The sequence below is a fragment of the Perna viridis genome, chromosome 2 (assembly GCF_037379345.1).
Source record: "Perna viridis isolate PV_CMFRI_1.1 ecotype Kerala chromosome 2, ASM3737934v1, whole genome shotgun sequence".
NCBI classification, from domain to species: domain Eukaryota; kingdom Metazoa; phylum Mollusca; class Bivalvia; order Mytilida; family Mytilidae; genus Perna; species Perna viridis.
The window spans coordinates 15,742,083-15,768,400 of NC_142446.1; the positions used below are offsets into that span (position 1 = coordinate 15,742,083).

General features: G+C 32.5%; 1 protein-coding gene across 5 annotated transcripts in view; it reads left to right on the top strand.

Moving 5' to 3' along the window:
• LOC148623804 (tRNA pseudouridine synthase Pus10-like) overlaps nucleotides 1–16,306 on the top strand; it is a 29,679-nt gene extending 13,373 nt beyond the window's left edge. For all 5 annotated transcript variants that reach the window (XM_088565927.1, XM_088565926.1, XM_088565930.1 and 2 more), the window contains 14 exons: nucleotides 1,953–2,064; nucleotides 2,953–3,014; nucleotides 4,756–4,807; nucleotides 5,341–5,414; nucleotides 7,233–7,318; nucleotides 7,681–7,806; nucleotides 7,965–8,021; nucleotides 9,197–9,273; nucleotides 9,481–9,536; nucleotides 11,396–11,513; nucleotides 13,682–13,725; nucleotides 14,318–14,416; nucleotides 14,825–14,924; nucleotides 16,190–16,306. In XM_088565927.1, coding sequence (XP_088422053.1) covers nucleotides 1,953–2,064; nucleotides 2,953–3,014; nucleotides 4,756–4,807; nucleotides 5,341–5,414; nucleotides 7,233–7,318; nucleotides 7,681–7,806; nucleotides 7,965–8,021; nucleotides 9,197–9,273; nucleotides 9,481–9,536; nucleotides 11,396–11,513; nucleotides 13,682–13,725; nucleotides 14,318–14,416; nucleotides 14,825–14,924; nucleotides 16,190–16,255 — 1,129 coding nt within the window. In that variant the 3' untranslated portion in view covers nucleotides 16,256–16,306. The remainder of the gene's footprint in view (nucleotides 1–1,952; nucleotides 2,065–2,952; nucleotides 3,015–4,755; nucleotides 4,808–5,340; nucleotides 5,415–7,232; nucleotides 7,319–7,680; nucleotides 7,807–7,964; nucleotides 8,022–9,196; nucleotides 9,274–9,480; nucleotides 9,537–11,395; nucleotides 11,514–13,681; nucleotides 13,726–14,317; nucleotides 14,417–14,824; nucleotides 14,925–16,189) is intronic.
• Nucleotides 16,307–26,318: the final 10,012 nt, after the last annotated feature.

A 26,318-nucleotide genomic window follows, 5' to 3' on the forward strand; every position in this document is an offset into this window, starting at 1 on the left:
TATTTAATTGTGCCAATTTTTTGGGGGGAAAGTGCACATGTTCTGTCTCAACCCACAAGTGAGATGATGATATCTTGCACAGCTAAAAATAGGAATTTTGTTGTCTCTTTAATGAGAAATGATAGTTTTCATTAGAGAGAGATGAAATCTTTTCCTCTTGTGTCTTCGATTTCCATATCCTGCATTCCCACAGGTGTTAACACTCACCATGCTTAATTGTTTGAAAAAAATGTCTAGATTTCGATATTTTGCAAACTTATGCAAATTAGTTGCATCATAGTGCTGATGATGATTGTTTTATATAAGTTAGAGGTAGGTGATCACGTAGTGGGGTCGATGGGATGAGGAGGTGATGTGAAGATGGGTGGACATGCACGGGAAAATGGGTCTGTTGCCTGAAAATGGTCATTTTTGGTCATTTTTCACCGGATGTGGTGTTCACCAGGAGTAAAACCGTGTCCAAAGTGCAATTTTTCCAAAACTTGTTCTCTCTTATGGTAATTTAAGCCAAAAATTGTTCATTACAGTTGTAAGTGAAAGGTCAGTTGTCCCCAGAGGGGTCACTCATGAGCAAAAAATGATGATTTTTTGTGCAATTTTTGGTTTCAGATTGGCCTAAAACTGGAGGTGGTTAGTATATGGGGTTGACATCGTGGGAGTGATGAGAGCTGTCAGCTGTCAAGTCCTTGTTTTTGATAAAACTCTGTATAAGATAGCCTCACTTTAAAGCACATTCACTCTGCTTACATATGCAATAAAATTGTGGGTTCCAAAGCTAAAAATAAAATTGCCAGAACCCAAAAATCAGAAAACAGCCCATAACTGTATATATACATTTCCCACATGGTAAGAGTTAAGATGCTCAATTTCTCACAACCAGGAAGTCACAAAATATTTCTGAACCTGAAGTTAAACAACAGACCTTCCATAAATTATTGCCATTTTGCTAATGTAATTTCAAACCCTATTTACAAAATGACATATTGTAGCTGTGTTTCATACTTTGTATGGCAAATTTGTAAATACATGTAATAGCAAATATTTCCACTGCAGAGTCCTCAGTGTTCCTCCTTCCTTTTGATGTGTGCAATGTCTGTCCTGCAGAAGAACTTGAAAATGTTTCAGTCATAACTATCCATTTAACTCACCTGAACAAAAGAGCCATCACATGGCATCTTCCATCTGTCTGTAAACTTTTAAAAAATCTTTTCCAAAACTACTGAGATGATTTGAACCAAACCAATCACAAATGATTCTTAGTGCAAATTTTACAATTATGTCTGTGGTTTGATTTGTTAAGAAGCTATGGATACCATCACAGAAAAGCTGGGGTTAGATATGGTCCAGAATCTAGCATTCTCCTTATAATATAACAAGTGAAAATGTATGGATCATTTTGAAATTACGCCACAAGATGCAATACCCTCAAAGAAAGGCTGGGATTTATTTGTTTAGGAATTAGGGGCCATAAAGATGCCAGTTCAATTCTGGTCAATTTCTTATCCAGTGTCAAATGTTTAATCACAAAATGCATAGCTGTATCAAGCTTGAATGGTGTGTCCATACTTGCCCCAACTATTCAGAGTTGATATCTGCAGGCCTATCAAGCTGTGCATTATGTTACATTTGTGCATTTAAAATTGTGGCCAAATAATTAAGGATGTTTTGAAGTTGCAACTCATAAAAGGAAAACATGCTCAATTTGTCCTGGGAGTACATAAGTCGCTCTTGGTCAATTCATTCTTTTTTTTTTTCATTGATATTATTCAGTTTTTACCTGTCTCATTTTAGTTTTACTTACAGATGGAAGAGGTTCACAATCTCTTATTTGTTAAATTTCCTAGATCTAGATTTCTTTCATCACTGTACTTTAAATTATGAAACAAAAATTGTAGATTCTTCCATAGTGATGTGTATTCAAATGTAGTTCCTCTTATCATTTGTCATTTCAGAGACCAATATGAAATAATGACAGTGCCAGATTTTGTGTCAATAAAGGAAGCCTGGAAGCTTAGGTGTGGTCCAATTCTTTCTAGATTGATTAATGTTCCATTTGATCAAAAGGTATACAATATTACTAATCAATTTTACCTTTAGATTTTTATTTTTCCCTGCTTTTAGCCTAGTGGAATACTTTACAGGTAAATTTTGAAAGCATATTAATAATGACTGATGTATAATAATGAGACCTGTTCATATTAATGTTATTTAATTTGAGGCATACATTGTAACATATTCATTTCATTCAATGTGAAATTTTCTTCAGCTTCAGATATTATGTCAAACAAGTATGTGCATTGAAGTTTGTTTCAAGTGGATCTAAAATAAATGTTAAAGTGCATTCTTTGAAAGTGAGATTGATGATAATTCAGTGAAACTTAATACCAAGGTCAGACTTCATATGAAGTAAAGCTGAGTATTGTGAGAAATTTCACAATACAATATGTTAAAAGTGATTTGATTGTATGACGATACATATTGTCAATTTCAGCTTTCTTGATTTCAACTTGTTCCCACTGTATGCCAATGTCCTCACAGACTGCATACAACTGACTACATCACCATTTCTCCATACTCGTCAATTTTAACAACTTTTGCAATATTGACACTACAGAACAGACATTGATAACAAAAAAAGTTGGTTCTGGTATGATGATTTAGGATGGACGATACGATACACGAATCATCCTTGCTTACAATTGATAAAATTGATTGACTTGTGAATCATTACCCCTCTAATATGGTGATTACTTTTATATGAAGTTTGCTAAGGGTGATCATTCAACTTGAGGATTTTCATCTTTTGAGCTTGTAAACACAGTTTTTACTTCTTCAAAACCTTCATTATATATAAGCTAAACTTGTCAGCATTTGTATGACTGAAATGAGATGCATAGTGTTTATTTTGTTTTTTTAATTTTGTTGTACATTAATTGCCATTTTTCATTTTAGAGTATGTTTGATATTGCTGTGATATTCAAATATGATAAATCAGACAGAGAATGCTCATTTCTGTAAGTTATCAAGTTAAGTTCAATTAATGAAAAACAAAGAATAAACATCCATGGCACATGCTAAAATTAAGCAGAAATGCCTACTGAAACTTCAATAGATACTGTTTAATGGTAGGATCATGAGATTTAGAGAATATTTTCATCTGTATTTTAGGTACAGATTTTACTTCAAAATTCCAAACATTTTTTTTAAGATAGCATGTCAAAATATATGATAATTAAGGTCATATATACAATATAGTTTGTCAAATGAAACCCCAAAAACACTTTGAAAAAGCATAGCTGAGGTTCATATAAATATAATTTACAAATAATGTCATTTATCCAAAAACCAAATAACTTATCTAAGAATCACAAAGAGGCAAAAAGAACCAGGTACATTTGGATATTGACCCAAATAGAATTAGTCCAAGAAATCAAATGGTTACACACTTATCAGCCAATATCATAAAAGTATAACACAACAGTTTATTATTACTGTCAATTATGGGGTAAACTATGACAACATGATTCACACTACACAAACTTGAAAGACAGTGTCCAAAAGGTCACACAGGTGCAGTAAGACATATTGGTATAGGGTGTAACCTATAAATGACCAAAAAAAAAGTTATTTTTTAATGTCTACAATTGTTTTTTTTTTTATTTCTCAGTTATCAACTAATCACAGAACTTTAAATCTTGACTTCCTGTGTGATTTTATTATTTTGAATATTGGTTACAAGAATTTAGTTTTTCTATTGCAATAGATGACCAGCCTAGTAACTTCTGCATATGTGTAATAAATATTTGTTCGGAATTCCTGTCACACTGAAATTAAGACTCTCGGTTATTCAAAGGTTATAGGTTAAATTCGTGTAGATTACCATTTTTTTTAAAGTTCTAGATTTTACATTGTTGATTTTATGACAGTCACATGACTACGTTAGTATAAATATTGATATATATCTATTAAGTACCAACTTAATTGGTGTCTCATGACAGTCACATGACCATGTTATTTGATATTTTGATTTCAATTCTTTGTACCTTAAACTAACACAGTTCATCGGTATAAACAATACAAACAATAATGCAGTTATACAGAAGTAAGATACAATTTGAAATATTAATAATGATACGTCTGAAATAATTGAGTTGTAATATATTTCTAATATGGAATGCCTTATATAAATATTTTCCCAAGTTACAAAGATTTTTTGTGTTCTCAACAGAAAGTATATGAGCAAGTTTGAACGCAGATGGTCTAGATCAGTAATACTTTTATATATATATATATCTTCTACATAACTCTTTATAACATGGACATTGCAAAATGAAATGAAATTCATCGTCTATTACATTTAAATCACACATAAAACAATATCTATTATTTCAATCTATTCTGTGGTACCTTCCAGTTTCAATACACCAACTATGCGACAATAATGTAATTTAAATAATACATTTATGATAAACAATAGGAAAAATACATTTTTGTAAATGATGTTGAAGTTTTTTTATGTAATAGAAACTACAAATCTATACAATCTACATTTTGGAGATGTATCCAATATGTATGAAGATCTTGTGGAGATTTATGAACTCATCAAACTTCACAGCCCTACATTAAAACACTAACTATATAAGTTTCAAATAACGACAACATAGTAAATACATTCAAAAATAAGGATGATGTATTTTTTTCTCAAACTAAACATATATATGTATATATATTAAATTACAAGATTTTATATTGTAGGTCAGATATTAAACCAGATTTGTTTGTTAAAAGGAAAAGCAAAAATTTTAGGGTAATGCTTTATTTTTACTGGTAGAAAGTGGTGGTTGTAATAGAAGGTTATGATTGTTTCAAGATGTCAGTCACATTCGAGATTTACTTTTTGAATCAAAATTTTTGTCCTTTTTACACCTATCCATTTCAACAACCCACCTTAGTTTTAATGTAATTGAAGTTTATACAATTAATGAGAAATGATGAATTTATTGCTAAAAAGTTTTGTTCTCCAGGTTTTGTTTACAGTTACTAATTTAATTGAATTGAAAATTAAATTCTACCTTCCTGTGTTAAACTTGAATCGTTTGTCAGTTTTATGGATTTTGCTTTTTTTTCCTATTTACCATTTGGTTTTAGTTTACCTGTAATTATTGTTGACATCAGCTATAAAGTTCAGTCATTTTAGTTTGACAAATGGAATTATAGAAGTTACAATTGAAAAATGTTGAACAAAACCAACAGTCTTCTAAATTTAATACTAAAGAAAATTAGCCTGATTGTAACCAAACCTTCATTATCATTTATCTACTCTACACATTTTTATTTCAGAATTTAGATGACACATTTACCAGAGCAAATGTTTTTAGAGCTTTAGACAGTCTGTCAGAAGATTTGTTTAAAAGGTAAATTTTTATTATATTGAACAAAATACTTTTTATTTTTTGTTGATGACTTTTACAATGCCTTCGAAGAGTCCAGGCATGTCTACTTCAAGATTACTCTATGACTTTTTAGCTCACCTGGCCGAAGGCCATGTGAGCTATTGCCATCACTTGGCGTCCGTTGCTGTCGTCGTTGTTAACAATTTTTCAAAACTCTTTTCCTCTGACACTACTTGTCCAATTGGAACCAAACTTTGTATGAATGTTCCTTGGGGTATCCTACTTAGAACTGATTGGAGATTTTTGATCCGTCAAAAAACAGGGCCGCCATTACTAAAAATAGAACAAAGGGGTCAGACAGTAGTTTTTTCGCATATATCTCCAAAACTTGGTAAAAGAAATAAATTTTTTGGATCTTTAGATATCACATTGTCCATCTGTACGTTTGTCTGTCGCTGTAATCGTTTATAAAGTCTTATTGCATGTATTTGTTCTTTGACCACTTCCGTTCTTATCAAAATCTTATCCTGTGTCAAACATTTAATCACAATCAAAATTCAGAGCTGTACCAAGCTTGAAATTTGTGTCCATGTATGCCCCATCTGTTTAGGGTTCAACCACTTCAGGCATATGGAGTGCTTCATGAGGCATTTTATTTTATTTTTCTGTTACCTGCAAAATTAGCTAAATAAATTACTCATCATAAAATGTTGGTTTACAGTAGTTGTGATTTTTAAACATTTTGACTGTAGAAAAATATATTGACCAATATCTTTAAATTTACATTGCTACAGACTTCAACATACAGTGACTTTCTTCTAAGGGAGTGTTAGGATCTGATTTATTAGTTTGGAAACATAAACCCAAAATAAACTCCTTTTTTTTGAATGATTTAATTACAGTTTGACCACATGTCAGTGACTGATTGTTTTTGATATTTTAAACCTGGATCGCCAAAGGCAGAAGTAGGTCCAGGAGTTGGATCACCCCATCCATTGGTCTGTAACACTTCAGCTTGTCATGGTAACTCCTTTGAAATTTGGTATTTTGAAAGAACACCGTGTGCATTTGTGCATAATATCTGGAAATTTTTATTCTTTGATTTTTATGGGAGTTATGTCCCTTTGAACTTAAAAATTTACCATAAATCATCATGTGTCAGCTTGCCATTGTCACTTCTCATAAACTACTGAACTGAAACTTGGTATAAAGCAAGTATTATCATGAAATTTTTTATTGTCTAATTTTTACGGGAATTACAGTTCCGTACATCCATTCATGACACTTTTTTCGTCACATTTTCCTGAGCTACTATTAATCACAGCTGCAGTGCAATGCTGGTCCAAATATTGATTGGTCTTGTTTGTTACATCATCTTCCCTCAATGAACTTATCTGGACAAATTCTCAGAAACTGAAAGACAGATTCTTAAGAACTTTTTGTAAACATCCATAATAATCTAAGGTCAAAATTGAGGACATTACAATATCATAGAAACTTAGGTGGCTAGGAAGTAGAAATTTAGTACAGTGGTAGAGTTTGACATGCTGAACAACGTTATGCAAAAAAAACAGAAATAATGTGTGCCTGTTGTCATGCTCCAATTTTGATGAAATTTGGTTTTTAGGGATAAAATGCTATGCCTGATATGAATTCTGAGGTTTCGAGACAATGTAAGCCAAGGAGGTGACTTATCTCACGTTTCGCAAAAAGTAACCTGTAATTGATCATTAGTCTAGTTGGTACATTCTGGTTTACAAAGTACTTGAAAAAAATATGTTTTGAAATAAACAAGAGGTTAGGTTGCTGTGATTTATTTATAAATTTTACTTATTGTAGACTGTATAAGACTCCTCCATCTCCACCTCTACAATCCTGTAAGTTCCATGACATTAAGTGTTCTCATGAACCTGTCTACATAGCAGGTAGGTTGAAAGTATCTTTAATAGAAATGGCTTTCCTGTCAGCAATTTTACATTGTGCATACAGCCGTCTTGATTTTGATTTTAAGTGAGATTCTAGTCATGTGAAGTTATATATATTTGTATATAGTTTTCCCATGCATTCTCCCTCTGTCACTCTTTTTAGTTTCCAGATGATATTTAAAGAACCATTTGAAGTTTTAATGTGTTACTCAATAGAATACTAGTCAAGTCTAATTACTGTGTATATTACATTTACAACTCAGAAGTTATGGCCCTTTTTCATCTAAAACAATTTAGAATGTGGAAGTATCTGTGATCCCCTATCATCTTCCTCAGTTTGTATAAACTATTTTGATTCACAGGAAGGTACAATAAGTATAGTAGAGAGTTAAGTCAGACGCCATGGATCTGTGATGGTAAAAGAAAAGGCGAGTCATCAGTGGAGGAAGAAATCTGTAATCCACTCAAGAAAATATTTAAATTTGAAGGTAATATAGTAATCTGAAATCTTTTTAAAAAGTTGCAACACCTTTCTGTACAACCTGAATTCTGACATGGAATATTTCTGACAATAAAGCATTGATCAGCATTTTTATTGAAAAGAATTTGTTATATTGGGAAAATCAAATCTTTTGTTTGATTTCAGACCAGAAATTCTCTGCCTCGGGAAGAGAAGATGTTGATGTTCGAATGCTTGGTACAGGTATGTTTACACATAACTACACTAGAGTGAATAATGGTACACAAATTGGGGCAATAAAATGTTAAGGTATACAGTTAAGCAGATTCATGGAAAATTACAGCTAGTTGAAAAGAACCGGTTCCAGTTTCAATACAAATCTTGGTAGGCTACTAAGGAGTTTAAATAGCTATCTAGGTAGAAATCTGCCCTACATTATACCAATGTGTCCTATTTAACTACCACAGAACACCTGTGTGATCTTTTGAACACTGCCATTTAAGTTTGAATAGCTGTCAATTATGATGACCTTCACCCTCTATATCAGACAGCTATTTAAATTACTCAACAGCCTACATAAATTAGAATTGAAATTGAAACTGGTCTTTTTCAATTAGTTGTAAACCTTAAAATATGAAGGAAAATGTATATTGTATCAGAATCAAAATATTAACAAAGACTTGAGTTAATCATTGTACCAATAACTCATCTAATTAGGAGATTATTGTATTTTATTAAAAGATATGTTATTCATGGATTATTTGATGGTCAAGTTTAACAAACTCTATACAGTAATCTACATTCCTATGCAACTGTAGAATAAACTGAAAACTGCAATTCAAAGATTTAAAAGTAAAGTCTTACACATGGGTCAAAAAAGATGGATGTTGTCAATTGAGGAATCAATTCCCAGAAATATAATATTATCTAATGAAACTTGAAATTTAATAAGAATGTTGCTTTAGAAAACAAATTCAATGAGCTATTTCAGACAAATATATTTTGTGTAGATATATAAATTTTCTAATAGAATTTCAAGACCTTTTAAAGTTTCAGAGATACACATTGTTTGAAAATCAGTGAAGTATAATTCCAAAGGGCAGTTACCTTTAAGTCAGTCCTTGTAAGGTTTTCAAATTATTTCCAGTCTGAACAGTTGTATCATTGTCAATTCTGTATGTCAATATTTTAGCTTTGACTTGTTTTGTTTTTCTCTACATAGGAAGGTACATTTGTCTGTTTTTTTGTTTTTTTTTGTTTGTTTTTTTTTAATTTTCATAAAATAAAAACATAAAAACTGTTTGTTTTAATAGTCACCTGCTGACCTCGTATGAAAACAAATTGTTAAAATGCTGGCATGCTTTTTATAAAGAATAGAATTTGTAATTATTATCAAATTTTCGCTATGTTTTTTTAAGGTAGACCCTTTGTGGTAGAAATGGTGAATCCAAGAAAAGTGACTGTGTCTGAAGATGATTTACTAAAAGTTCAAAAGGTTCTGTTTATTTTATGTCACCAATTTTTATGTGATAATGATACTATAAGAATTAAATTACTGAATTACTGAATTTGAATGAGAGATTTGTAGTTAGTTATGTTTCTTATTTGAACAAGACAAAAAAATATTAAATTTAGAGAATGACACTGTTGTTTTAAATGTAGGTCATATTTTCTATCAATACTGATACTTTATTTATTTTAGGAAATAAATATAGGATCAAGAAACGTTAAGATAAGAGATTTACAGCTTGTTAATAAGTAAGTATACATGTGACAGAAAATGTTTTGCATATGCTTTCAATGTCTCACAACATCAGTTGATTCATATACAGACATATTTTATAAAAAAAAATTACAAAAAAACTCATCTAAGGAACTTTCTGCCTCATTTAAAATCTACAAATGCAAAAACAAATTTCCTGGACAAGAAAAATGTCTAGTCTGGACAAAAAAAATGTCTAGATTTGAAATACATAAAATATGTTTGATTTGTTAGGTAACTTTTAACATATAAATTTACTCTTTGTCACCCATACCACAGGACCTGCCTGGTTTCTACATGGACAGTCTCTTAAAGTCTCAGTAATTGTATCAAATTTATATACACATACTTTTAAAACATAGATATGATCAAATATAAGTGCCATTCAAAAATGAATTATGAATGACTATGAAGACCAAGATGAACAAAAAGTGCATTAATCATTAAAATGAAAAAAACGATGAGTTAATTTAAATAACACTATAACAAATAATAATTAAATAATAAGTTGAAAATGATGTCTGTTACACCTTTCATTTTGTGCATTATAAAGCTAGAACATCATTGCTTTTAGGAGACAATTCGACTGTCTTTGTGGATATAAACCACTAAAATCCCCAAAAATCTTTCGTAACGTAGTGTTAGCCAAACATTTGCACAATATGAGTGAAGCTGACAATCAGCTGACTGTTCCTGTGCTTGGTTTAATTTTTGTTTTCGTGCTAACATATATACTCAATACTGATAGACCTGGTTTGCACTCATATGTGTAATACATGATGAATTGAGGTGTTTCTTAACATCCTTGGCTATCATTTGCAGTCTCTCAGGGACGGTGTAAAGCATCAAAGTGTTTACACAGATCCCGGGCATAGTAAAACCTGTGAATGTGGGTCATTGTGTATTTGGGGAAGTTAGTTGACATGTGACCATTAAAAATTTATGCATTAACATGTGATTTAATGTAAATACAGCGTTGTACAGCGTACAACAGCATTTGCTGAATCTTTGACCCAGCAAAATACTTTTTGGGAAAAAAGCAACACTCTCCAGTGCATGTAAGACAGATATTGGTGCATGCCAGTCAATTGATGAGAAATTTCCAAGGCCGAAAAATTTTGTAGGGTCGGTAGGTAGGAATTTTTATTTTCATTTGATATTTTTGAAATTAAATAAGTCACAATAGACAAAGATACAATGAAAACCAAATATGCAAAGACTAAACATGTAATGGACTTAGTCCACAGCCTAATCCCTTTTGGGATTTGGTGCATGAGTAATTTTTTGTTTTGACGGAGGTGGTAAAAAAAAAAAATATCTCAAGTGCCGAATTCCAAAAAAGGATTATCCATGACCAAGAGTACACTTCTGGCAGATGTGTTTTCAATTTTCTTTCTTTTTTTTTTTCTGAAAGACAATTAACAGAATTTTTACATTATTTTTTTATGAGTCCGAGTTACTCATTTACTTTTGTTACTTTGTATTATTTTTGTTACTTTATGTTCATTGTTGTGTTTGTCTGTTTTCTATATCTGGTCTTTGTCTCTGGATTACATTCCTTTGATTTCTGCTAGAATCTTGGTGCCATTGGTTATTCTTTCAAGACAAAACGTATATATGTTCAAATTTGCTCTTTGGGCATTACCAGTCTGCATCCATACTTGCCCCTCAGGCAATACCAGTCTGTGTTCACACTTGTAATATAAAAACAAACTTCTACATAAAATATCATAGCATTTTGGCAATGTAATATAAGATATTAAAAAGAATGTGTTCAATTTTATCAAATATTACAGATTGTGTTCAATTTTATTAGATATTAAAACGAATTTGTTCAATTTTATTTGTTAAACAGAGATGAAATAAATATTTTGAAAGAAGGAGAAATGGAGAAAACTAAACAATACTCTGCATTATGTTGGACAGCAGACCAGATAACTGAAGAAAATTTGTTAAAACTATGTTCACTGAAGGTATGTTTTATTTGGCAACTATGATTTAAGACCAGGCCCCAGCTCCAAGAAGCTTGAAAAGACTTTGATTGAAGTTGCCATGGAAGTAAAGAATATTTTCGGATTAAGTTTATTTGTAACTTTTGTTATGAATGTTCCTTGGGGTATCCTGCATAGAACTAATGTGGAGATTTTCGATTCGTCGAAAAACGTGTCCATCATTACTAAAAATAGAACATAGGGGTCAGTGTTCAGCATGATGAGATCCATCTCTGGTCAAATTCTGGTTTTAATCCGTTAAGCCATGTTTGAGTTATTGCCCTTTTTCAACGATTTTTTTGCTTTTTTTAATGTTATTTCTTTCAAAAATTTTCTCCTCTGACACTACTGGACCAATTGAAAACCAAACTTAGTATGAATGTTTCTTGGGGTATCCTGCATAGAATTGATGTGGGGATTTTTTATTCGTTGAAAAACATGGCCGCTGTTACTAAAAATAGAACATAGGGGTCAGACAGTAGTTTTTCACATATATCTCCTACACCGTTAGGTTAAGCTAAATTCTGACGCAGTTAAAAGTGTTCTGCATGACGAGATCTATCTCTGGTCAAATTTTGGTTTTGAACTGTTGAGTCATGTTGGAGATATTGCCTTTTTTTAATGATTTTTGCTATTTTTAATGTTATTTCTTTCACAATTGAAACCAAACTCGGTACAAATGTTCCTTTGTGTATCCTGCATAGAACTGATGTGGGGATTTTTGATCCTTTAAAAAACATGGCAGCCGTTACTAAAAATAGAACATAGGGATCAGACAGTAGTTTTTTGAATGTATCTTCAAAACTGTTAGGTTTAGCCAAATTCTTTCAATAGCTGAAATGCTCCATATTATTAGGACTACAAAAGTCTTCAGGGATAAAAGTTGTCAAATGACTCCTTGTAAGAGTTATTGCCCTTGAAAGGGGAAAAATGACTTTTTTTACAATTTTCAGTCAATATCTTGAAAACTATAATAGATTAAAAGAAACTTTCAATTGTTGAAAAGATCTTATTATAAGTCCTACCAAAGACTTCTTGAGTCAAAATTGTTGGACAACTTGTTAAATTTATTGCCTTTGAAAGGCAAAATTGAACCAGGTGAGCGATTTAGGCTCCTGGGAGCCTCTTTTTTCAGATGTATGGCACTTGTAATAAAAAAAAAAAAAAATGAGATTGACACACAAATTTCGAGGTTTCAATGCAGGATTTTCTCAATAATTTTGACAAAATTGGTTTTGGGGCTAATTTGACCTTAAAAATGGTGATAGCGGGACAAGTTGCCAAAATTGTTTAAGTTGGCAGGTATGTTGTGTTAACTACAAAAAAATGAAAAGTTAATTTTTCTAATTGAAGTTGAATAGCAGAGTTTGTTTTATGGTGACATGAAACAACAAAATTCAGGGAACAAACCTTTACAATTAAGATTTTCTATATCTGAGAGATAGCAAGCATGTTAAAATTTCTTTTTAGGGAGTGGAGAAATAGTTTACACCAAGAATAGACAGAAGGAGAAATGATTTCTCTCATGAAATCTGTAGAAAACTGTAAAGAAACCTCTCACTGAAATTTAATGGCCACCTGGCACTGTAAACCAAGAAATTTTCGTGTGATATAAACTTTCGCGGTTTTTGCAAGCCTGTGAAAATAGGGAAAGTTTAAATCTGTGAACAAGTCGGGGAAATTGGATTGATCAGGTTGGGTGTCTTTTGTACAATTTTTCCATCGAATTTTCAACTTTTGGTTGTTTCAGTTTGATTTTAATTTTCAACTTAATACCTGAAAAAACGTAAGATATAACGTAAGTTATAAAAAATATTTATTTTTAATTCACAATAAAATAATACAATAAATGGCAGTTCCCCGTCATATAGGAGGGATATCCATAGGAAGACATGTCAAGACAAAGAAAGATAACTCATTTTTATTTGTATTTTATTTGACAAGATAGTTGTAGATCCGTGAATATTAATTTTCAGTGATGTCAATATCGCGAAAATTAGTATCCGTGAATCAGTCCTGTGACTAAAATTCGCTAAAGTTTACTAACACGAATATTACTTGGTTTACAGTAATTTCACATCCATAATTAATCAACAGTTAAGAACATTTTTACTCTAGTGGATAATGTTTATATTGATTTTTTTTTTCAGGATCTAGTTATTGAGCAGAAGACACCAATCAGAGTGTTACATAGGTATAATAAGAGCAAGAATCTAAGTAGTATTTTGTATGGTAGATACAGGTCTAACTGCCACTGTAAACTGTTCTGTAATTTTTTCTCTTAACATGACTGTGTCAGTACCTCAGAATACTATGGGTGTTTTTGTACTGTAGAATAAATCTTTAAAAAAAATTGTTACTAGGAGTGCTAAGTCTATGGAATAAGCCTGTCCAATAGATTCAACAGATGAGTTAATTACACCATTACATGGTAATGAACATTCATCCACTTCAGACTATTTGGCGGGTGTTTCTAGGAAAACAAAGGACGCTTACACTACCGGTGCGCCTGGTAGATGCTCCCAGTTTTTAATGGAGTCCGAGTTGCTCATTTGCTTTTGTTACTTTGTATGTATGATTTTAGTTACTTTATGTTCTTTGTTGTATATGTCTGTTTTCCATGTCTGGTCTTTGTCCCTGGATTACATTCTTTTGATTACCGCTATAACCTTGGTTCCCTTGATTACTCTTTAACCAAGTTTCATATTTCTATTGTAATATATAAGTAAAACTACATGAACTGAATCGGTGACGTTTGAAGGTATATGCTTATTTTAAATCTGCAGGAGACCTTTGGCAACAAGGGAGAGAACTGTATATAAAATGTCTGCAAAACTGCAGGATGATCATCATTTTGTTTTGTATCTCAGTACACAAGCTGGCACGTATCCTTTTTAAACTTGTCAATATGTGCATATACATATGGAATTTATACTCCGTGCAAATTTATGGAATATTAAGGATAACCATTTCATTCTTATAAATGAGACAATCGTTTGTTTTATCCATGATAATTTTTCATGCTGTAATTTTTATCCTTCATTTTTTTTGTTTGAGATGCTTTCTTAATTTCAGTTGTAGAAAAATATTTGTACTTTCATGTGAATGATTGTTCTATGCTGGTAATGGTTGGTTTTAATTGTCAACAACAAAACATAATGCATTATTGGAAAGTTTGTTTCTACAGTCTTGCAAGTTAAGCATTGAAATTTTCCTGTTTAGATTGGAGAAACATGATAATCAATTTCTGGTTGACTAAGATTCCATATTTTACTTTTCCTAACTGGTTTAAGATATATTAAAGAGTTCGTTCATGGTGATTTTGGAAGGACATCACCAAACATGTGCATGTTACTGAATGTGGACTGTGATATTCTCACACTTGATGTTGAGGTAAAAGATGTTTATGAAAACAACAGAGCTTTTATTGAAAAATTTAATATTGAAATAGAATGAATTGTTCAAGTTCTCTTGAAAACTTGAATAATGATAATCCAAATACATTTACTTCAAAAGGCATCTTATCATCTCCGCTTTGATAGTGAGCACATTTCAAGCTGTTGCAAAGAGTGGAGAGCTCTTCAGCAACATGCATATGCAGAATGATTGGTACAAAATTTCATCATTCAGAAGTGATATGTTGCAGAAAGAATGTAAAATAACAATAAGTATCCTAACGATTTCTTGAACCTCTAAAAATCCAACTTAATTGGAAGTATATACAATGTTTACATTATGAGGACATCATATTGTAATCAGTATCATCACTTTTACCTGAACTCAGTTCCGAAGACAAACAATATAAAAATGTCAGAATTTTAGGTGAATGGACAAATATACATGCGGTTTAAAACACACACATATATTTTAATAATGGTTCATATACTTCAATGATAATTTTATTTAAACAGAATATTAATAATCGACATTCTCTGTTGATTAAATACTGCTCATGCATGTGCCTTCCTTACAACTGTCTGTCATTTACTGGGAAACCTAATACTGTGCTCACTTACAGGCAATGCCTACTTCATATTATGTTTAATATTCTAGTTTATGTTTGATTCTGCATTCTATGATAATTAATATAGCTTTTTCAGTTGATGATTGAGAAGGAAACAATAGAGTTGAAAATATGTTTTTAAAAGATGAGACTAATGATTAAGTGGAGATAATGATTAATACATTCAAATACTTTATACTTACTCTTTTCAAAGTTGGTTCTAAAGCCTTTATTCATTTAAGGAGGTAGACCTAGGGTAAGGGACACAACTCTAACGAATCATTGGAACGTTGGTATTCAGCATTTCACATCAATCTCATGTAAGCGTCAAAGGACTAATTTATTCTGTTTCAACTGAAAGCTTGATAGGCTATGATTAAATTGAATATGATACAAGCATATCACTGATTTCATGAGTTATGTCCCTTACCCTAGGTCTGCCTTCTTAAACCCAATGCAGGAAGGATACTTTTTTAAAAAAATGTTGATGAGGGTGCCTTTTTACATTGTTTATAGACAGACAAGATGACAAGGGAGGTGCTTTTTGTTCTAATTTATGGCAACAGAAATGGGTAAGTAGGCACCTTCAAAAGAGGACAAATTAAATTGGAATGGCTTAAGAGTGTAACTCAGCTCTGTTCTTGTTTCATTTCAGTCTGTTGAATTAGATTGGCCAAAAAGACTACAGAACTGGGATTCAAAGTCTGATTCAAATACCTGAGGATTTAAATTGTAGATACTGAAATATTTGTAATAAAATGTTTTAGATTTACATGTACATGTCAAATTTTCTTTTAAAATCTTTTATTTTGTTTGTTGACCATCATTTTTTTCTTTTTATAAGAGTCAACAAATTGAAGTTTCCCTTGCCCCAAAGCAAAAATATAGTGGATATATAAACATGTTTATTTTTGTAAGAACACATGGGACAAAATATTAATGTTATTATCATATCAAAAAGCACATAGAATTTGATTTTATGTTGAAAATAGACCTGTGTTTGAGCTAAATGAGTAAAACATTCTTGCAGCATTTTAAACACCTATGTAGAATAATAGTCATTAACAATAATCTTGCCTCCTATATATCTAGAAATGATGCCTTAAATCCCTACAAAAATTCATCAAAAGCCATCAGTAGGTAAGGATTAAAGTAACAAGATACATGAACAGACAAAATAAATCCTATATATCTCTAAAAAAAAAAAAAACAAAACAAAACATGAAACAATACTGCATTATATAACAATACTTAATAACAAATTTATTGAAAACAATATTCTCCTTTTGGAGTACTTCTACATTTTGACATAAAATATGCAGCATTTTAAATTTTATCAATTTCATAAGGGGACAGGCTGAACCCCTCCTTTGGATCCACCCATAAGAATAATAATGGTAATTATAAATTGTTTACCCCTAGAAAACTGGTCTAAGTATCAAACAGAATTCTCATTCACCATAAAACTCATATTTTAGCCATTCATAATTAATATAATGGTGTACCCAACATATCTGATCAATTCAGGTGCTTAGATTTTCTTTTTGGGGTGACAATTACTGTAAAATTGTAAAACGGGGAATTTTTAGAATTTCTTCTATACCACTCGTTATTTGCCATCACTTGGCATCTGTCGTCGTCATCCATCTACGTCTGTGGTCATTAACAATTTTTCAAAACTCTTCCCCTCTTTTACTACTTGACTAATTAGAACCAAATTTGGTATGGTTGTTCCTTAGGGTATCCTGCATAGAAATGATGGGGGGATTTGTTATCCTTCGTAAAACAAGGCCGCCATTACTGAAAATGGCATATAGGGTCAGACAGTAGTTTTTTGCATACGTTAGGTTTAGCCAAATTCTGACTAAGTAAAGCGTTCAGCATGATAAGATCTATATGTGGTTAAATTTTCGTTTTAATCCATAAAGCCATGTTGGAGTTATTTCCTTTTTCGACATTTTTTCGCTATTTTTAATGTTATTTCTTTCAAAAATCTTCTCCTCTGTCACTACTTGATCAATTGGAACTAAACTTGGTATGAATGTACTCGGGATATCCTGCATGGAACTGGTGTTTGGATTTTTGATCCGTTGAAAAACATGGCTGTCTTCACTAAAAATAGATCATAGTAGTTAGTGTTTCGCATATATCTCCAAAATGGTTAGGTCTAACCAAATTCTTTTAATTGCTGAAATGATCCTTATTATAAGGCCTACAAGAGTCTCCAGGGATAAAAGTTGTCAGACAACTCCTTGTTAGAGTTATTGCCCTTGAAAGGGAAAAATGACAGTTTTTTTTACAGTGTTCAGTCAATATCTTGAAAACTATGATAGATAGAAACTTTCAATTAGTGAAATAACCCTTAAGATAAGTCCTGCCAAAGTTTTCTTGAGTCAAAATTGTTGGACAACTTCTTGTGAAATTCATTGCCCTTGATAGGCAAAATTCAACCAGGTGAACAATTCAGGCTCCTGGAAGACTTGTTTAGCTCTCCTTGCTGAAGGCCATTGCTATTTTTAATGTTATTTCTTTCAAAAATCTTCTCCTCTGACACTACTTGACTAATTGGAACTAAACTTGGTATGAATGGTCCTTGAGATATCCTGCATAGAACTGGTGTGGGCATTTTTTGATCTGTTGAAAAAACATTGCTGCCATTACTGAAAATAGGACATAAGGGGCTGACAGTTGTTTTTTTTTTTGCATATATATCCAAAACTGTGAGGTATAGCATAATTCTTTTTGCTGAAATGATCCTTATTATAAGGCCTACAAAAGTCTCTAAGATAAAAGTTGTCAGACAACCTCTTGTAAGAGTTATTGCCTTTAAAAGCAGAAAAGATGACATTTTTTATACAGTTTTAAGCCAGTATCTTGAAAACTATGATAGATTGAAAGAAACTTTCATTTAGTGAAATGATCCTTATGATAATTCCTACTGAATTCTTCTTGAGTCAAAATTGTTAGAGAACTTGTTAAATTTATTGCCCTTGAAAGGCAAAATTCAACCAGGTGAGTGATTCAGGCTCCTGGGGGCCTGTTGTTTACTGAAATATAAATACTCTAGGGGTCTCGACATGGAAAATATGTCAATTTAAGCGTTTTTTCAGTGGGTGGGGGTACGTTAATTCCATTTTACCCCCAAACCCTAAGTGTTACCGTGACTTCCTTTGTACCATTGTAAAGCTGAGACATTGGGCTACATGATGGTAAATTTATATGTCAGTTTACCTTGTTTTGTTTAGTTTGTTTACACATGCTGTCCCAGGAAGGCTTAGACACTCAAACATCTGAGTCACAAAAATCTAGGCTTTTTGACCAAATGGGGTACAAATATAAGCATATACTGAGAAAGAATCCGAGAATATTCTTTGGTGACAAATTAATTCAGTAATGGGAGGTATAAAGGTGCCTTAAAATCACCATAAAGCTGATAATTAGGGTGGTGCACAGTGGATCCTCCCAGCCCATGAGCTAAGGGCACAGCTTGATATGACCTCATGGGTCGAACACTGAACAGTTAGGGCCCCGTGCAGGTCCGGGTGTTAAAAGAATAGGCCTGCAGCAGCGCTAAGCTTGTCGTAAAAGGCGACTAAATAGTGCTCAGAAACCTAGCCGGGGGCTAGGCGCTCTGCCCACAGAGCAACTGAGATGTGTGCCCCAGGTGGTGGAATGGGGTACCCCTGGCGTGTTACATGCTGGGGTTGTCAGGCTATAATATGGAAAACCTGACCACAAACCATAGTGGTGCACCGTGTTGGGAAAGATGCCACGTTCCTCGCACGTTAAAGAACCCTGCTGTGGTATTCGATAGGAGTAGGAACCTTTGCGCTCCGCCACAGGAGGCTAAATTGCCCGACCTTACCCATCCCCCCTTTTTCCAGTGGAAATCAAAATTTGTCGACCCTATTATCCTTGTGACCCATCCTTTTTTTTCATTTCATGTTCATTTTATTATCCATTTCATGTTCATTGTCTGAATATAGCTGAAATATTGCTGCGGACGTTAAACCCCAACAAACATACAACGTGAACAGTTAGGGCAAGTATGGACACACAATCAAGCTCAATACAACTCTTAATCTAATTATGATTAAATATTTGGTACAGGTTAAGAAAATGACCAAAATCAAAGTGACCCTTTATTGTCCCTTAATTCTCATTAGTTCCAGCCAGCCAATACAAAATCAGTCCCATACTCATTGGTGAGTATGGCACCTTGTGGTAAAATTTCAGTGACATCCATTCACTTTCACTCAAGTTATTATTTGTACATCAGGAAAATGTTTGTTTCAGGTCCCATTTTGGCTCCTTATTTATAAACAGTTCAAACAATGACTCAACAATTCTTCATTTGTGGTATATCGCCTAGTCATGGCCATCGCCACTATGCGTCACCTAAGTTACATGATGTCTCCATAGATGGTCTCCTTCTTTTCATACAAAAACCTCTTGGACTTCATCACATTAGAACCAAACTTCATTCTATACCTCTCACTCTACTACACTCCCTTTACAAAACAAGTCTTGACACTCCTGTTTCTGGCCCCACCTCATCATTATACAGACTTGTTGCCATCATTTTGGATATTGGTTTCCACAGACTCTTTAAACCAGTTTGTGTGAAAAGTCAAGATGAAGAAAAACGATCATTTCTTCCACTACCGTTTGTCAACAAAGGTATAGATGCAATTAATTTGGCTAACATCCTCCATCACAAAAACGTCACCAACAAAATTCCCCCATATTTCAAAGACAAATCCATACCAATTATTTCATATTCCTATACTTCACCCATCGCATCCAAAATTTTCAATTACAAAAGGCTATTGCAGAACCTCGAGATTGAGGACTTCAAGGCTAAACCACCTGACTGTTCTTGCAAAACTTCTCCATTCAAATATGGTCCTTCTGGTCTCGTCGTTACGGGAGATTTACTCATTATCGAAAACGAATCTCTGCGTAATATCCTTTCTAAAGGTCCCAAGTACCGTGAACCACGCCCCATACATTGGAATTATAACTTTAAAGTTCTTATGGATGCCGTCGAGGACTATGCAAGAAAATGGATAAAACGAGAACAAGAAGACATTGATTCTCTGTCAGAGTGGTTAGTTAAAGGCCGTGAGGTCTTTAGTTTTGAAACGAATGAAAGATTTAAGTAGGTCAATGAGTGCCAAGGCTACATCAGTTTTCAAAGACCCCGATGTAGCAAAAACATTGTCTACTATACATGACAAATATGTTGTCGTACCAGCAGACAAAGCCCAAAACAACATTGTTTTTTGTCTGCAAAACGTTTTATATCCAATGTTTATTATCAGAGGTAGACGTAGAAAATAATAGCAGTGATAAGACCTACACTGCTACCACTCTCTCCAAAGAAGAGATTGTGGAAAACCATAAATCTGTGCTATTCTCTTTTGGTCTCTCTACCAAAGACGATGATTGTGATTTACTGTCTATGTACTGGATTCCTAAACTTCACAAGAATCTATACAAACAACGTTTTGTTGCTGGATCTGCAAAATGTACCACCAAACCTCTTTCAAAACTTTTAACTTCTATACTCACAACTGTCAACGAGGGTCTGCAGTCCTACCACAACACTCGGTACTCCCGTAATGGTATTAATTCAATGTGCTTTTGGAGACAACCAGTTCAAGACTATTATCTGAATATAATAGCATTAAAACCTATGATTTTTCAGCACTGTATACTTCTATTCCCCATACTCAGTTAAAATCCCGACTTAAAAACATTATACATCGTTGTTTTTCCAAAAAAGATGGTACACCTAGATACAAATATATAGTTCTTGGTAGAGATTCCTCATACTTTGTAAGAAATAATTCCGAATCATCTTCCAATTATACAGAGGAAGATGTTTACAAAATGCTGGAATTTTTAATCGACAACATATTTATCCAGTGGTGGACGTGATTTTCAACAAACGGTCGGCATTCCAATGGGAACAAATTGTGCTCCTTTACTTGCTGACCTATTCCTTCACTCTTATGAGGCTGACTTTATAGCTGATCTGATCAGAAAGAAAGAATATCGTTTGGCTAGATCCTTCAATCCCAGTTTCCGCTATATAGATGACGTATTATCTTTAAACAATCCTAATTTCGGGGATTTGATACATCGCATCTACCTAAAAGAACTTGAGATAAAGGATACTACAGACACTGTGAAGTCAGCCTCATATCTTGACCTACACTTAGAAATCGATGTTAAAGGAGAACTATTGACCAAACTTTACGACAAACGTGATGACTTTTCATTCAGAATTGTCAACTGTCCTTTCATCTGTGGCAACATCCCTTCGGCTCCTGCGTATGGAGTGTTCATATCACAACTCATACGTTATGCCAGAGCTTGCCGAAACTACGCAGACTTTTTGTATCGCGCTAGAACTCTTAACAAATAGGCTTCTGGAACAGGGTTATGTTGCTACAAGATTGAAGTCATCACTACAGAACATTTATGGTCGTCATCATGAACTCGTGGATCGTAATGGTGTATCCATCAGCACCAAAACAACTGATTTATTCAACGGGTCATAGTTTTCCTTTCCTCTTTGGTCTACCCCGGACTTGACTTTTTATGAGCAACTCGACGGGTGTTTCTAGAAAAGCAGAGGACGCTTACCCTACCGGTGCACCTGGTCCATGCTCCCAGTTTTCAGTGGAGTCCGAGTTGCTCATTTACTTTTGTTACTTTGTATGTATGATTTTATTTACTTTATGTTCTTTGTTGTGTATTTCTGTTTTCCATGTCTGGTCTTTTTTGTTGTGTATTTCTGTTTTCCATGTCTGGTCTTTGTCCCTGGATTACATTCTTTTGATTACCGCTATAACCTTGGTTCCCTTGATTACTCTAGTACATGTAGTACAATTTTAATGAGATCCGTTCAAATTAACTCAGGTTATCACCCAGACACCCCCACCGTTTTTGCCTTTAGTTCCTATCTGGTTTAAACCACAATCTAAAAGTTAATCCAAGCTTTCTTTTGATGTAATGGCATCTTGTGATACAATTTCAAAATGGTCCGATAATTTATAGACTAGTTATTCCCAGGACATCAGGATAACGCTTGTTTTTGCCCCTCATTCCTAACGTTTTAGGGTCAAACTTCACGACACTTGAGACCTAATAGTAGTCAAACGTGCCTAGGCTAATGCCCTAAAGAGAGTATGCACGTCCATCTAACTTTGTTCCAAAATATCATCGTTGTAGTGCTTTATTTCTATTGCAGCCTGGGCAGCTTTTCCAGTTTCGGTTTCGTATAATGTCTCCACGCTCCAGCTTGCAATCATCGAGGCAGTCTTATGGGAGAAAAGTTTCATCGGCGGATAAAAATTATAGTTAAGTGAAATCGAATGTATTTTGTAATACGTATACACTTATCAAAAGTATATTTCAGGAATGATGCATTGGCTTCAGATCATACATGTATAGTGAAAATGTTAATTAGTTTCGTAATTAAATGTATTATGTAAAATATACATATATATGGCAAGCCAAAGTGGACAAAAATGAGCATTTTCTAATATTAAAATATGATTTTTTTAATATTACAAATTCATTTTCTAATATTACAAATTAGATTTCTTATATCACAAAGCACTTTTTTAATATTAAAAAATCATTTTTAATATCTAAAATTCAATTGACTTTCTAATATTAGAAAATGGATTTGTCGTATTCAATGACGATTTTTTAATATTAGAAAATCATTTTGTAATATTAAAAGATGTGATTTATTTTCTAATATTACAAATTCATTTTCTAATATTACAAATTCAATTTGTAATCTTACAAAATGTGTGATATTTTATAATATTACTAAATCGGGAATTTATTATATTAGAAAATTATTTTTTAATATTAGAATATGAATTTATAATATTAGAAAATGAATGTGTAATATTAGAAAATAAGTGCTTTCTAATATTAAAAAATGATTTTTTAATATTACACATTTATTTTCTAATATTAGAATTAGATTTCTAATACCACAAAACACTTTATATAAATAACGGTATGTACATGTGATGATTTTATCTTCAACGGATAAAAAGTGCTGTTGAGTAATATTTATAGTTTAATTGTTCATGAAAGACGTGCATTATAAAGGTTTGACCAGGGTCTGCTTTAGTGGTGGTTCTAATTGTTGAGAGCATTCCGGGTCATTAATTATATAGACCAGAGCTTTCGATATTATGTGTAATATTGGATAGTATTTTGTTACTAATGTTAATAACTTATTTTTTTTATTGACTTTAAGTCTGGGAGCACACACTCTGCCAGTAGGCAGCACAAGCTGTATATTTTGCAGTCGAGTAACTTTTTAATGAATTGAAACTTTTGAGATTTTGCATTAGGCACGTTGGACTACTATTAAGTCTTAAGTGTCGTAAGGTTTCACCCTAAGAAATTTACTGAGGACTTAGATAAAGTTAAGTAAATTTGAGTAGTTCATGTTCTTATTAGCAATGTTAAATAACATTTGAAGTTGATCAAAAGACCCATTAAAGACAATAAAGCTATCATCTCGAAGCTAATTATGTTGTGCTTGTTTGGGAACTTTTCAACCATAGAGTTCTTACGCTTGTATGTCGCATATGTCAGGGCTAGGGACTGTCCTCATTGCACATCGTATTAAGAACTAATTCTAATAGAATAAATTACAATATTAGAAGTAAGTTCTCATTGCTGAAAATTATAGCATTGTCTTCTTTTTTTTCATTTCAAAGTGAACGTTTTCAGTCGCCTTAAATAGTTCATTACTTAACAGGCTTGTATCGATGTTTACATAAGTTCCATGGTCTTTAAATATAGGTAGCAAAAAATAGTCAAGAAGTCTACCCAATTTCCACAACATGGGACGGCATGGTATTCTTATCTTTTCTCTATTGGAGATAAAATCTAAATTGGTTATCGTGTTTAGTGGTAGTTGGCGTATTTTTTTCATAATAGTTTGTTTAATTAACTGGATTAATATAACACAAAAGTATCTGGATATTGATATCCATTTAGTTGCTCATTATAACATTATGAATTTTTCGACTATAAACCGTAAAATGTTAATATTTTAAAAAGACATTTGTTACATACTTCTTCAGTCATAATTTAACTTCTTGAATGGCAGTGTATGGTACATTCACTATATGTACATGAGATTCCTCCCGTTTCCTTTTTTTCTACCTAAACTTTTTTCTTATGAAAAACAGAATACGACATTATTTTTTTTTCACCATTAAGCAACTTCATTTATTTTTTTCTTGCCACGGCTAATTTTTTTTTTTCAAAAACACACGAGATAATCCAATTTATAAGTTTAACATGTTAAAATCTTGAAAGCACAACTCCTAAGAAAGACTATGAAGGGAAATAATGGAACTTAAGGGTTATACATTCAAGTGCATTTGTAACAGGTATTTTCTCCATGAGATTGACAGTATTTCAAGTTTCGGAGATTCAAGTAACTGATTTTTACTCTTAACATCAAGTTTCTACTTACAAGGAGAATACGTGTCCATATTTGTCTCAACTATTTAGGGTTTGACCTCTTACCTCACACCAAGAAGTGCCTTGCAAAACATTTTTGCTATTAACTGTTCGTAATACTAAGTATCAAAATGTTTTTTTTTTTTTGTTTTTTTTCAAATTCAACCTTACTTTGTGACATTGAATGATTGAATGATATTGTACAATTTAATATAGATCCATAATTTTACTCAGGTCATTGTATAGAAAAAAAAAACAAACTTGACAGCCAACAGGATTTTCCTGCATTGAAATTAGGACTGTGAATTCATGATTAACTGCAGATGGTTTTATTGAGTGTTCGCATGAAGATACACAAACAATCCCCAATACATAGAAAAGAAATCTGAAACCAAATTATTTTTTTGTCTTTAGAGATCAATACATTTAAACTAGTAGTTAAATTCTATGAAATTTTTGCTTTTGGTCCACAATTGCAGAGGTTGGTAACCATTAGAAACCTTCCTTTTATGGTTTGGAACCCTGTTAAATTTTATCAATATCCATAAAGTAATAATTGTTATCCCATGAACACTATGTGTCTACAGACATTAACAATGCCATACAATTATACTAACACATTTTTGTGGCCATATAAAAACTAGTCTTTTCCTAATTTTATTAAAATAAAGGAAATATATAACAGCTTTGGAATATATATGGGAAGAAAAAACTTTAGAATGAGACATTCTAGAAAAATATAGTTTATTCTATGATCATCAATCAATATTCTGTCAACACTTACTACTTCTTTTACATAAAATGTGACTACTTTTCCTACCTAATTTAAACAAATTTTATTTCAGCTTTTTGTCCTACCTTCTATTACAAACCCTAAATAAGTTTGTCCAGACATAAAACATTATTTTGTTTGAGTAAACTAATAGTATTTGTTGACAGTAGTCAGCACAACTCTAACATCAATATCAATCTTGTGGTTAGGTATCTTGTGTTAAAAGTATCATCAGATCAAAAATTTGATATAGATCTACAAGTACTGAAGTTTTTATAATAAAACCAGGTGTCTATGAAGACCCTGAACCACAATATTAAATATGAATTCTAGTAGAGCATTAGTTAACAGATTAAATTTCCTGTGGGTTCAAGAAGTAACTGTAAACTTACTATGAGCAGTCAATTAAAACGAAGACCTCCCTGCAGTTTATACCCAAAACTTTCTCATCCTCATATATTTGACAGCACATATTTCAACACATGTATAAGCATGA